The sequence below is a fragment of the Erpetoichthys calabaricus genome, chromosome 7 (genome assembly GCF_900747795.2).
Source record: "Erpetoichthys calabaricus chromosome 7, fErpCal1.3, whole genome shotgun sequence".
Classification (NCBI taxonomy): domain Eukaryota; kingdom Metazoa; phylum Chordata; class Cladistia; order Polypteriformes; family Polypteridae; genus Erpetoichthys; species Erpetoichthys calabaricus.
Genome location: NC_041400.2, coordinates 8,293,223 through 8,306,322, shown reverse-complemented (window position 1 = coordinate 8,306,322; position 13,100 = coordinate 8,293,223). Strand labels below are relative to the sequence as shown.

At 41.8% G+C, this 13,100-nt stretch overlaps 1 protein-coding gene across 1 annotated transcript in view; it reads right to left on the bottom strand.

Moving 5' to 3' along the window:
* The window catches only part of tek (TEK tyrosine kinase, endothelial), a 113,105-nt gene that overhangs the window by 10,067 nt on the left and 89,938 nt on the right, over nucleotides 1-13,100 (bottom strand). The window contains exons 17-18 of the mRNA XM_028805049.2: nucleotides 11,482-11,552; nucleotides 4,398-4,438 (exon numbers count right to left, since the gene is read on the bottom strand). Coding sequence (XP_028660882.2) covers nucleotides 4,398-4,438; nucleotides 11,482-11,552 — 112 coding nt within the window. The remainder of the gene's footprint in view (nucleotides 1-4,397; nucleotides 4,439-11,481; nucleotides 11,553-13,100) is intronic.

Genomic DNA, 13,100 nt, shown 5'->3' with positions numbered 1-13,100 from the left:
GGTGCATCCTGTTTCCCCTGATCATCCTTGAGATGTTTCTACAGCTTCATTGGAGTCCACCTGTGGTCAATTCAGTTGACTGGACCTGATTTGGAAAGGCACACACCTGTCTATAGAAGGTCCCACAGTTGACAGTTCATGTCAGAGCACAAACCAAGCATGAAGTCAAAGGAATTGTCTGTAGACCTCCGAGACAAGATTGTCTCGAGGCACAAATCTGGGGAAGCTTACAGAAAAATTTCTGCTGCTTTGAAGGTCCCAATGAGCACAGTGGCCTCCATCATCCATAAGTGGAAGAAGTTTGAAACCACCAGGACTCTTCCTAGAGCTGGCCGGACATCTAAACTGAGCGATCGGGGGAGAAGGGCCTTAGTCAGGGAGGTGACCAAGAACCCGGTGGTCACTCTGTCAGAGCTCCAGAGGTCCTCTGTGGAGAGAGGAGAACCTTCCAGAAGGACAACCATCTCTGCAGCAATCCACCAATCAGGCCTGTATGGTAGAGTGGCCAGACGTAAGCCACTCCTTAGTAAAAGGCACATGGCAGCCCGCCTGGAGTTTGCCAAAAGTCACCTGAAGTACTCTCAGACCATGAGAAAGAAAATTCTCTGGTCTGATGAGACAAAGATTGAACTCTTTGGTGTGAATGCCAGGCGTCACGTTTGGAGGAAACCAGGCACCGCTCATCACCAGGCCAATACCATCCCTACAGTGAAGCATGGTGGTGGCAGCATCATGCTGTGGGGACTGGGAGACTAGTCAGGATAAAGGGAAAGATGACTGCAGCAATGTACAGAGACATCCTGGATGAAAACCTGCTCCAGAGCGCTCTTGACCTCAGACTGGGGCGACGGTTCATCTTTCAGCAGGACAACGACCCTAAGCACACAGCCAAGATATCAAAGGAGTGGCTTCAGGACAACTCTGTGAATGTCCTTGAGTGGCCCAGCCAGAGCCCAGACTTGAATCCGATTGAACATCTCTGGAGAGATCTTAAAATGGCTGTGCACCGACGCTTCCCATCCAACCTGATGGAGCTTGAGAGGTGCTGCAAAGAGGAATGGGTGAAACTGGCCAAGGATAGGTGTGCCAAGCTTGTGGCATCATATTCAACAAGACTTGAGGCTGTAATTGCTGCCAGAGGTGCATCGACAAAGTATTGAGCAAAGGCTGTGAATACTTATGGACATGGGATTTATCAGTTTTTTATTTTTAATAAATATGCAAAAACCTCAAGTAAACTTTTTTCACGTTGTCATTATGGGGTGTTGTGTGTAGAATTCTGAGGAAAAAAATTAATTTAATCCATTTTGGAATAAGGCTGTAACATAACAAAATGTGGAAAAAGTGATGTGCTGTGAATACTTTCCGGATGCACTGTATGCAGCATTGGATACAAATGTTTTCCTGAATAGAACATTGAAACAGATAACAAAGCATTAAATAGAATAAAGGACAATAAACCAGAGTAAAATACTAAATTCAATACTAAAAGAAAAACCTAACAAACAACCTAATTTGTGATAACAGACACACAAATTATAAACAGAGAGGTAAACTGAAAGAAAGGGCAGAATGTTAAGTTAAGTTAAAAGCCTTCCTAAATAGATGAGTTTGAAGAATGAATGGAGTCGGCTGATCTCATTAATTTTGGGATTTCATTCCAAAGTCTGGGTGCTATGGAGCTGAAGGCCCTGCTGTCACCCATAGAGTGTAGATTAGTGTGGGGCACAAGAAGATTACCAGAATCAGAGGACCTTAGCTTAGTGATTTAGAAGGTCACTGATGTAGTGCAGTGCAAGGCCATTTAAAGCTTTGTAGGTCATTAATATAATTTGATATTCAATCCTGTAAGACACAGGGAGCCAGTGCCGGCGGAGCAGGATGTGTGTGATGTGCTCGCTGCTGCTGGTTCGTCTAAGGACTCTTGCAGCCGAGTTTTGAATCAACTGGAGCTGTGATATAAGATTAGAAGGGGCAACCTGCCAGCAGTGAGTTATAATAATTGATGCAGGATGTGATAAAAGAATGGACGAGTTTCTCAGCATTAGAAAAGGAGAGGAATGATCGAACACAGGATATGTTATGGAGGTGAAAGGAAGAAAGTTTCTTAATGTGGTTTATGCGGGGAGAATAAAAAAGGGAGGAATCAAAGATGACACCAAGATTCCTTGCATCAGAAGAAGGTCTGATGAGATCGCCGTCAAGAGTGACTGTGAAGGAGCTCATTGTCTTAAATAGCGCTTTAGTGCCAATTTGCAGGCGTTCCGTTTTGTTGCAATTTAATTTTAAAGAGTTCTGCTCCACCCAGGTTTTAATTTCAATGAGGCAAGTTGTGAGCTGAGAAAAGTTGCACGTTTGACATTGAAATTGAGTTGAGTCACCACAGAACTCCATAACAATAGAATGCAGAGATATTGCACTAACATCACTTTCTAGTAGCTTTCTAGAAGGATGTAAATTCCTTGTTATACGAATGCCATCAAATAATAATCAATAAAAAACTAAATCATTAAACCAACCTTGAGGTCTGATAGCCATTGGAAATGACAGACTATCACCCTAAAAGAAAAGTTTAGGCATTTGTGAAATGATTGGTCTCCCATAGGATGTAAAGTAGGACCTATCATGGTGTCCTTGACAAGAACTGCAGGGCCACCAAGTGGCATAGATGGAGCTTTGCAAAGTGCAGATTGGTCTGAATCAGTGTTTCTCAACTACTGAGTTGTGGGCTGCTACCAGTGGGACGTGAGCCGCTGTTGTTTATATTGGTAGTGTGTTGCTGGTGGGTCTCTAAATGGGTTACCGCAGGTCACTGCTCTGACAATCTTGCTTGATCACTGTCCATTGTAAAAAGTCTTCAAAACAGTCAGATATCCAGTATGTCTTAATCCTTCAAGTCCATAACTAGCAAACGTTATCATGTATCATACTTCAATAGTTGAAAATAAATTGGATATACATTATAAAAATGGTTGGCATCAACAACAATTAATTACATGTGTGTAAAAGCCAGAAAAGGGTGGAGTGCCCTCTTGGGGTTGGGAGCGAGATCCTGCCCCAAGTAGAGGAGTTCAAGTTATCTCAGGGTCTTGTTCACAAGTGAGGGAAGAATGGAGCGTGAGATCAACGGGCGGATCGGTGCGTTGTCCACAGTGATGTGGGCTCTGTCATCGGTCTGTCTTGGTGAAGAAGGAGCTGAGCCGGAAGGCAAAGCTCTCAATTTACCGGTCGATCTACGTTCCTACCCTCACCTATGGTCATGAGCTATGGGTATTGACCGAAAGAACGAGATCGCGAATACAAGCGGCTGAAATTTGTTTCCTCCGCAGGGTGTCTGGGCTTTCCCTTAAAGGTAAGGTGAGAAGCTCGGTCATCCGGGAGGAGCTCAGAGTAGAGCCATTGATGAAGTGGCTTGGGCTTCTGATCGGGATGCCTCCCAGATGCCTCCCTGGTGAGGTGTTCCGGGCATGTCTAACTAGGAGGAGGCCCCGGAGAAGACCCAGCTGTGTCTCTCAGCTGGCCTGGGAATGCCTCGGGATTCCCCCAGAAGAGCTAGTAGAAGTGGCCAGGGAGAGGGAAGTCTGGGCATCTCTGCTCAAGCTGCTGCCCCCGCGACCCGATCTCAGAAAAGCAGAACAGGATGGATGGATCAATGGTGTGTAAATGAGACGGAGGTCAGTGGAATGGTGAGGATGCAGGGAGTAGAGTTGACGAAGGTGGATGAGTTTAAATACTTGAGATCAACAGTACAGAGTAATGGGGATTGTGGAAGAGATTTGAAGAAGAGAGTGCAGGCAGGGTGGAATGGGTGGAGAAAAGTGTCAGGAGTGATTTGTGACAGACGGGTATCAGCAAGAGTGACAGGGAAGGTCTATAGGACGGTAGTGAGACCAGCTATGTTATATGGGTTGGAGACGGTGGCACTGACCAGAAAGCAGGAGACAGAGCTGGAGGTAGCAGAGTTAAAGATGCTAAAATTTGCATTGGGTGTGACGAGGATGGACAGGATTAGAAATGAGGACATTAGAGGGTCAGCTCAGGTTGGGAGTCAAAGCCAGAGAGGCGAGATTGCGTTGGTTTGGACATCTGCAGAGGAGAGACGAGGGGTATATTGGGAGAAGGATGCTAAGGATAGAGCTGCCAGGCAAGAGGAGAAGAGGAAGGCCTAAGAGAAGGTTTATGGATGTGCTGAGAGAGGACATGCAGGTGATGGGTGTGACAGAACAAGATGACGAGGACAGAAGGATATGGAAAAAGATAATCCACTGTGGAAACCCCTAACAGGAGCAGCCGAAAGAAGAAGAAGAAGAAGAAGAAGAAGATTGGCATCAACAACACTAGACTTTATAAAATCAACCATAGTCTCAAGATTGAGTTTGGCTGAACATGTTACTTACCTAAGCTTACAATCTCCCATAGAAGTATACCAAAGGACCAACTGAGAAAAAGAGAAATGGAAATGAGATAATGATATATTCTGATAGTCATATGTTCAGAATTACTCAAATCTGCTTAAATCAATTCAGGATTGTAGGAAGCCAGAAAATATCCCAACAACACCTGATGTATGACAGGACACACACACACCCACACAATCAAACTCAGACTAAGTCAAAGTCAATGATTAACCTAAATTGTGTTTCTTTAGGGCGGCATGGTGGTGCAGTGGGTAGCGCTGCTGCTTCACAGTTAGGAGACCAGGGTTCGCTTCCCGGGTCCTCCCTGCCTGGAGTTTGCATGTTCTCCCCGTGTCTGCGTGGGTTTCCTCCCACAGTCCAAAGACATGCAGGTTAGGTGGATTGGCGATCCTAAATTGTCCCTAGTGTGTGTGTGCCCTGCGGTGGGCTGGCAGCCTGCCCGGGGTTTGTTGGCTGGGATTGGCTCCAGCAGACCCCCGTGACCCTGTAGTTAGTATATAGCGGGTTTGATAATGGATTAATGGATGTGTTTCTTTAGGGATGCGGGAGGAAAACTGGAGTAATCAGAGGAAACCAGCAAAACTTGGCAAACTCCACACAGACAGTAAAAGGCTGAGCGATTCGTGAGGCAGCAGTGAGAGTGGCTGTGTTACACTACCATGTGATGATTATGAATACAGTTAATATTCAGCTAATCTCCTTCCATGATCATACTATCTTTAAAAATACTCAAAGCACAAAAATGGGAGGGAAGAACCTCAAAAGCCCCCATGACCCCCAAAAAACAATTTTTTATTACATTTATTAAATTAAATAAGAAAAATCCCAAAATTTTTTTTTTATTTCTGAAAGACAGACTACAATTAAAGAATAATATACTTTTAATAAAACCCAAAATATCAAAGTAAAGAGCAAAACAACTAAGGCAATCCAGAAATAACAAAACCAAGTCGTCAAAACCAATTAAAAAATGAAGAAAGCAAGAGCCAAAATCCCGAAGCAGAAAATCAAACAAAACTGGTTCACAAAACTCATAAAGGTGATCACAAAAGGCAACCAAATAACAAAAAGAAGGAGTTAAGTAATGCCTCAGCAAGGAATTAAGGCAACAGAGGGATATAAATAGGACTCTTCAGATAAAGATGAAAGATTGAGCAGAAAGGAACTCAAAATTTCAGATAAAATCCAAAGCAAATAAGCAGGCAGTGTGCTGTGGGGGTTAAGACTTTGGACCTCAAACCCTGCAATTGTAGATTCAAATCCTGCTATTCCAGGAGCAACTCACTTTACCTGTCTGTGCTCCAATTAGAGAAATGAAAGAAATGTAACCAGACTCACATACAGTTAGGTCCATAAATATTTGGACAGAGACAACTTTTTTCTAATTTTGGTTCTGTACATCACCACAATGAATTTTAAATGAAACAACTCCGATGCAGTTGAAGTGCAGACTTTCAGCTTTAATTCAGTGGGGTGAACAAAACGATTGCATAAAAATGTGAGGCAACTAAAGCATTTTTTGAACACAATCCCTTCATTTCAGGGGCTCAAAAGTAATTGGACAAATTCAATAACTGGAAATCAAATGTTCATTTCTAATACTTGGTTGAAAACCCTTTGCTGGCAATGACAGCCTGAAGTCTTGAACTCCTGGACATCACCAGATGTTGGGTTTCCTCCTTTTTAATGCTCTGCCAGGCCTTTACTGCAGCGGCTTTCAGTTGCTGTTTGTTTGTGGGCCTTTCTGTCTGAAGTTTACTCTTCAACAAGTGAAATGCCTGCTCAATTGGGTTAAGATCAGGTGACTGACTTGGCCATTCAAGAATTTTCCACTTCTTTGCTTTAATAAACTCCTGGGTTGCTTTGGCTATATGTTTTGGGTCATTGTCCATCTGTATCATGAATCAATTTGACTGCTGTATTTAGCTGCATTTGAGCAGACAGTATGTCTCTGAACACCTCAGAATTCATTCGGCTGCTTCTGTCCTGTGTCACATCATCAATAAACACGAGTGTCCCAGTGCCACTGGCAGCCATGCACACCCAAGCCATCACACTGCCTCCCTCCACCGTGTTTTACAGATGATGTGCTATGCTTTGGATAATGAGCTGTTCCACGCCTTCTCCATACTTTTTTCTTGCCATCATTCTGGTAGAGGTTGATCTTGGTTTCATCTGTCCAAAGAATGTTTTTCCAGAACTGTGCTGGCTTTTTTAGATGTTCTTTAGCAAAGTCCAATCTAGCCTTTCTGTTCTTGAGGCTTATGAGTGGCTTGCACCTTGCAATACACCCTCTGTATTTACTTTCATGCAGTCTTCTCTTTATGGTAGACTTGGATATCGATACGCCTACCCCCTGGAGAGTGTTGTTCACTTGTATGGCTGTTGTGAAGGGGTTTCTCTTCACCATGGAAATGATTCTGCGATCATCCACCACTGTTGTCTTCCATGGACGTCCAGGTCTTTTTGCGTTGCTGAGTTCACCAGTGCTTGCTTTCTTTCTCAGGATGTACCAAACTGTAGATTTTGCCACTCGTAATATTGTAGCAATTCCTCAGATGGGTTTTTTCTGTTTTCGCAGCTTAAGGATGGCTTCTTTCACCTGCATGGAGAGCTCCTTTGACCGCATGTTGTCTGTTCACAGCAAAATCTTCCACATGCAAGCACCACACCTCAAATCAACTCCAGGCCTTTTATTTGCTTCATTGATAAGGACATAACGACGGACTTGAACACACCTGCCCATGAAATAGCCTTTGAGTCAATTGTCCAATTACTTTTGAGCCCCTGAACTGAAGGGATTGTGTTCAAAAAATGACTTTAGTTGCCTCCCATTTTTATACAATCGTTTTGTTCACCCCACTGAATTAAAGCTGAAAGTCTGCACTTCAACTGCATCTGAGTTGTTTCATTTAAAATTCATTGTGGTAATGTACAGAACCAAAATGAGAAAAAAGTTGTCTCTGTCCAAATATTTATGGACCTAACCGTATTTCAGCTAGGGTTCCTCCTCTCACTGGTGTTCAAATTTATTTTTAACGTCTTTTTGTCCATTCTTGATTCTTAATGTTCCTGGTGATAATTATCTGCATTGTTCTGTGTATTGTTTCATTTCAGTGTGTCTGTGCTTGTTCTGTTACGTTCCATGTATCTTGTGGGTGGTTCCCCAAGAGGCAGGGCCACCTGACTAACCCTGTCAAGAGGCGGCCGCACTCAGCCCTATAAAGGCTGAGGAAATCCCACAATCCCTTGTGATGTATTGAATGTGAGTTTCTTTTTGTGATTCTTCGGAGTTTTATGTGAAAGTAGTGGATTTTTGACCTTATGCCTTGTTTTTGACTTTGTCTTCTGCAGTTGTGTATTGTGACAAGTTTGCCTTGGATTGCCTTTTTGTTTCATGTAGCTTCTATTGCCTTTGTGCTCTTCTGAGCTTATTTTCTCATTGAGCACATCTTATATTTATAAAGATCCCATGTTGCCCTTTCCTGCCTAGCTGGGCTTGATAGTCTCCTCCAGCCCCCATTACCCAACCTGTCCCAAACCGTGGGCATTTGTTTGTCATTTTTGGGACTGATTGGGCTTACAAACCCCAAGTTAATGACACAATTGTTTTAAGTCACCTTGGATAAAGGTGTCAGCCAAATAATCCTCTTTAATAAAATCCCTGTTTTCGTCCAGGTGTCCGTGTGTGTGTGTCTTCTGGCGAAGTGCGCATGCGCAGGGCACGGTGCGATGCGCGATATTACTGTCAGACAAAATTCTAGGCGTTTTACGGAAATACAAACCAGTATTACTGCGAGAGGAAATTAAAGGTACACAATACAGTGACGCATATTACAGCCACATACAAGCCAGTATTACTGTCTGAGAAAATTAAAGGCATATTACCGACGCGCACGCCTGTATTACCACCAGAGAAAATTAAAGGTATATTACGGACGTGCAAGCCAGCAGATGTACAAGACAGAATTACTGTCACAGAAAATTAAAGACACACAATACACAGCGGCAGCCCACGAAGAACGGTCAGCTCAGCAAGTAAACAACAAAAGAAAGGCTGAAAGAACGAAAAATACGACCAACAAACAGAATGAGGTCAAAGTCCCTTGCCATTTAATATAGACTGTTTCTACTACTGTTTATGCACTACTGTTCTAGCGCCCGTTATTGTAACGGGCTAAATGTCTAGTAAGTAATAATTTAATAATAGGGGAGCATGGGAAAACTAAGAAACTTTCAAAAGAAAGAAAACTATAACAAAAAGGAGGTACAATCTTAAGTATGAATACGGAATAATGTGTGCAGCCAGTGAAGTGTGTTCACATTACATGGATAACTAGCATTGTATTAGCTTTGTTTGAACATTTATCAGAAAAAATGTGATCTTGTCTCTGTACAATATGTTGTTTTGTATTTCTACAGAAAGCATTACAGCTGTAATTGCAATAGACTTCATAAAGGTGGTCTACAGTTAAGGATTCTGCAAAATGCTTATAACCTTTCCTATTCATCATGAAATAGTTCTGCAAAATTTTCTTTTAATTAGAAATATCTAAAAATGTTCAAAGCCGTGAACAGACAAACCATTTACAAATCCATTCTTTCTACATACAGCAACTATGTGTATTATTACATATACATCACATGTGATGAAGACCATGGAGTGGCTGCTGCTTCATCACCTGAGTCCACAGGTCCATCACGCCCTCGACCCTCTGCAGTTCGCATACCAGGAGAAGGTGGGAGCGGAGGATGCCATCATCTATATGCTACACCGATCCCTGTCTCACTTGGAGAGAGGTAGTGGTGCTGTAAGAATTATGTTTCTGGACTTCTCTAGCGCCTTCAATACAATCCAAACTCTGCTCCTTAGGGACAAGCTGACAGAGATGGGAGTAGATTCATACCTAGTGGCATGGATCGTGGACTATCTTAAAGACAGACCTCAGTATGTGCGTCTCGGGAACTGCAGGTCTGACATTGTGGTCAGCAACACAGGAGCGCTGCAGGGGACTGTACTTTCTCCGGTCATGTTCAGCCTATATACATCAGACTTCCAATACAACTCGGAGTCCTGCCACCTACAAAAGTTCGCTGACGATGCTGCTATCGTAGGCTGCATCAGGAGTGGGCAGGAGGAGGAGTATAGGAACCTCATCAAGGACTTTGTTTAATGGTGCGACTCAAACCACCTACACCTGAACACCAGCAAAACCAAGGAGCTGGTGGTGGATTTTAGGAGGCCCAGACCCTTCACAGACCCAGTAATCATCAGAGGTGACTATGTGCAGAGGGTGCAGACCTATAAATACCTGGGAGTGCAGCTGGATGATAAATTAGACTGGACTGCCAATACTGATGCTCTGTGCAAGAGAGGACAGAGCCGACTATACTTCATTAGAAGACTGGCGTCCTTCAACATCTGCAATAAGATGCTGCAGATGTTCTATCAGACAGTTGTGGCGAGCGCCCTCTTCTACGCTGTGGTGTGCTGGAGAGGCAGCATTAAGAAGAGGGATGCCTCACGCCTGGACAAACTGGTGAGGAAGGCAGGCTCTATTGTAGGCACGGAGCTGGGCAGTTTGACATCCGTGGCAGAGCGACGGGCGCTGAGCAGACTCCTGTCAATCATGGAGAATCCACTGCATCCACTGAACAGGATTATCTCCAGACAGAGGAGCAGCTTCAGTGACATTGTTATCACTCTTTAATTTAATATTGTTTTTAATCAGTATGCTGTTGTGAATTTCTCCTTGGGGATTAATAAAGTATCTATCTATCTATCTATCTATCTATCTATCTATCTATCTATCTATCTATCTATCTATCTATCTATCTATCTATCTATCTATCTATCTATCTATCTATCTATCTATCTATCTAACATATAGTGCCTTTCATATCTATCTATCTATCTATCTATCTATCTATCTATCTATCTATCTATCTATCTATCTATCTATCTATCTATCTATCTATCTATCTATCTAACATATAGTGCCTTTCATATATCTATCTATCTATCTATCTATCTATCTATCTATCTATCTATCTATCTATCTATCTATCTATCTATCTATCTATCTATCTATCTATCTATCTATCTAACATATAGTGCCTTTCATATCTATCTATCTATCTATCTATCTATCTATCTATCTATCTATCTATCTATCTATCTATCTATCTATCTATCTATCTATCTATCTATCTATCTATCTATCTATCTATTTATCTATCTATCTATGTCTTCTCCAGCTCTGGTAGTAGAAGGCAGCACCTATTTAAGATGATGGCACCCATCAGTGTGTTTTCTGAGTATTGGGTTTTTCTATCTATTAAAATACAGTAACGGCGGACTGTACAATAACGTGCCGTGAATACACTTGACTCCAGCATTCCTAGTTTTCATCCTCTTTCTCTGTATGTTTAGCATTCATTTGCTCAGAGGTTCCTGAGCAGCTCTTTTTTTCTTCACCCTAGCTCCCCTCTTCTCTTCTTTCTTCGCCATCTTTTTGCATTTAATCTGATTAAGTCAGTGCTTGTGTTGCAATTACTTAATATGTTTTTCTTAATTTTTCACTTAAGCTGGCACTTAAATCTTCAATCTGCTTCAAGAATGATTTAAGATATGAAGAGGTAGAGGAAGTGACGGCGAAGGTGGTAGGGAATGAGAACGGCGCCTGTACGCATACGCCACATGACTGCCCTGCTGGCCGCTGCTGAGAGTTGATTCTATAATAAAATAAAATAAAAATAAAATGAGGAATAATCTTGGAGGTCAATCACCACCCTGAAAGCGGATAATAGAGGTCATGTAGGACGTGTGTACCAAATTTCAGATCATTAGGGCAAACGGTTTGTGAGCTACAGGTGATTTAAAATCCTGGACAGACGAACGAACAGCCACAGTAGCGTATTATATATAATGATGATAACGGAAATGATATACAAAAAAGGATTTCACTCCAAAGTATATCTTTGGGGATTAGCAGAATGAGGCCTGCACTTCTTTTGAAAGTGAGTCAGGTTAGCATTGTGATTAAAACAGCTGCGCACTTACACATCACTATTAGTCGTGTAGACACTGTAATTCAAAGACTCGATCGCCATCCATCGAACTGGCAGCCGTCCCTGTTGAAAAGGAAAGATTGTTGAAATTGTTGTCTATAGCAACTTAAATGATAACTTCTATATCATTGCAAACTGTACTGCTGTATTTATATATGAATTAGAAACAGAATGGCTACAACCTGTGAAAATTTGTTTTTCCATTATGGGGTTTCCAGTTCCTACGCAAATTTTATTTCCAGATTCTGACATCTATACTTAACCTTGTGCACTTTTATCTTTAGAATATAGTTAGTTGATTCTACAAACTTTCAAATATACAGTAGATCTCCATGAATTATAGCGTAATATAAAATTACATAATTGATTTTACAAATTTTCAGATATAGATTTCTATCAAACATAACAGTTTTAAACCTGCCTAATTCAATTCAGAGCCATGGGATACCAGAGCTATTATTTAGAATAAATATCAGCCACTTAAAAATATAATTACAGTAGCGTCTTTCTTTTTAGTGGTACTGCTTAGTGCAGGGGTATCCAGCTCCCGTCCTGGTGGGCCGCAGTGGCTGCAGGTTTTAATTTTAACCATCTTCTTCATTAGTGAGCCATTTTTGCTGATGACACCAGATATCTCCATATGATGTCAACGCATCTTTTGCATATCCATATTAAAAAAAGGACAACCTGAAAAGGTCATGTCATTGTTTTACCTGCTTAGCCCAGAGCCAGGTTGGGGGGTGCTGCCAGTACATTGCAGGGAGAACACCCACACGCAATTCCACATACCAAACACACACCCGGGCCAATTTAGTGTTGCCAGGTCGCCTAACCTTGGAGTCTGTGGACCAGGGGATGTCCAACTCCAGTCCCCGTGGGCCACAGCGGCTGCAGGTTTTCATTCTAACCATCTTCTTAATCAGTGAGCCCTTTTTTCTGCTGATTAACTTATTTTGCCTTTAGTTTTAATTCACTTGACTCGGACCCCTTAGTTGTTTCTTTTTCCCAAACGAGCAGCCAAACAATAATGAGACTCAAAACAAGCTGCCACATGACCAGCTCACCTGAAAATAAAGAAAGGTGAAGGTCTCAGTCATGTTGGTCTGCTCCGGTCACCAAAGCATCTTGACTGTAATATTCTTTATTCGCTCTGGAAGCTTCCGTAAATGATTCAGTGCAAGGCAGATGGTTAACTCAGAAAAGCGTTTAATTTATTAGAGCACATGAAACAGAACTTTATGAAAGACGCCCGTCTCCATTACTCTCCGTTACTAACCACACCCTTTATTTATTCATATATTTACTTGGTTATCTGGTTTATAACAACTTTATTTAAAACCTTAATTCACAATATACCACATTGACATTGTGAATTTCCCCTTGGGATTAATAAAGTATCTATCTATCTATCTATCTATCTATCTATCTATCTATCTATCTATCTATCTATCTATCTATCTATCTATCTATCTATCTATCTATCTATCTATCTATCTATCTATCTATAGTGCCTTTCATATCTATCTATCTATCTATCTATCTATCTATCTATCTATCTATCTATCTATCTATCTATCTATCTATCTATCTTGATGGTGGTCTTAGAGAAAA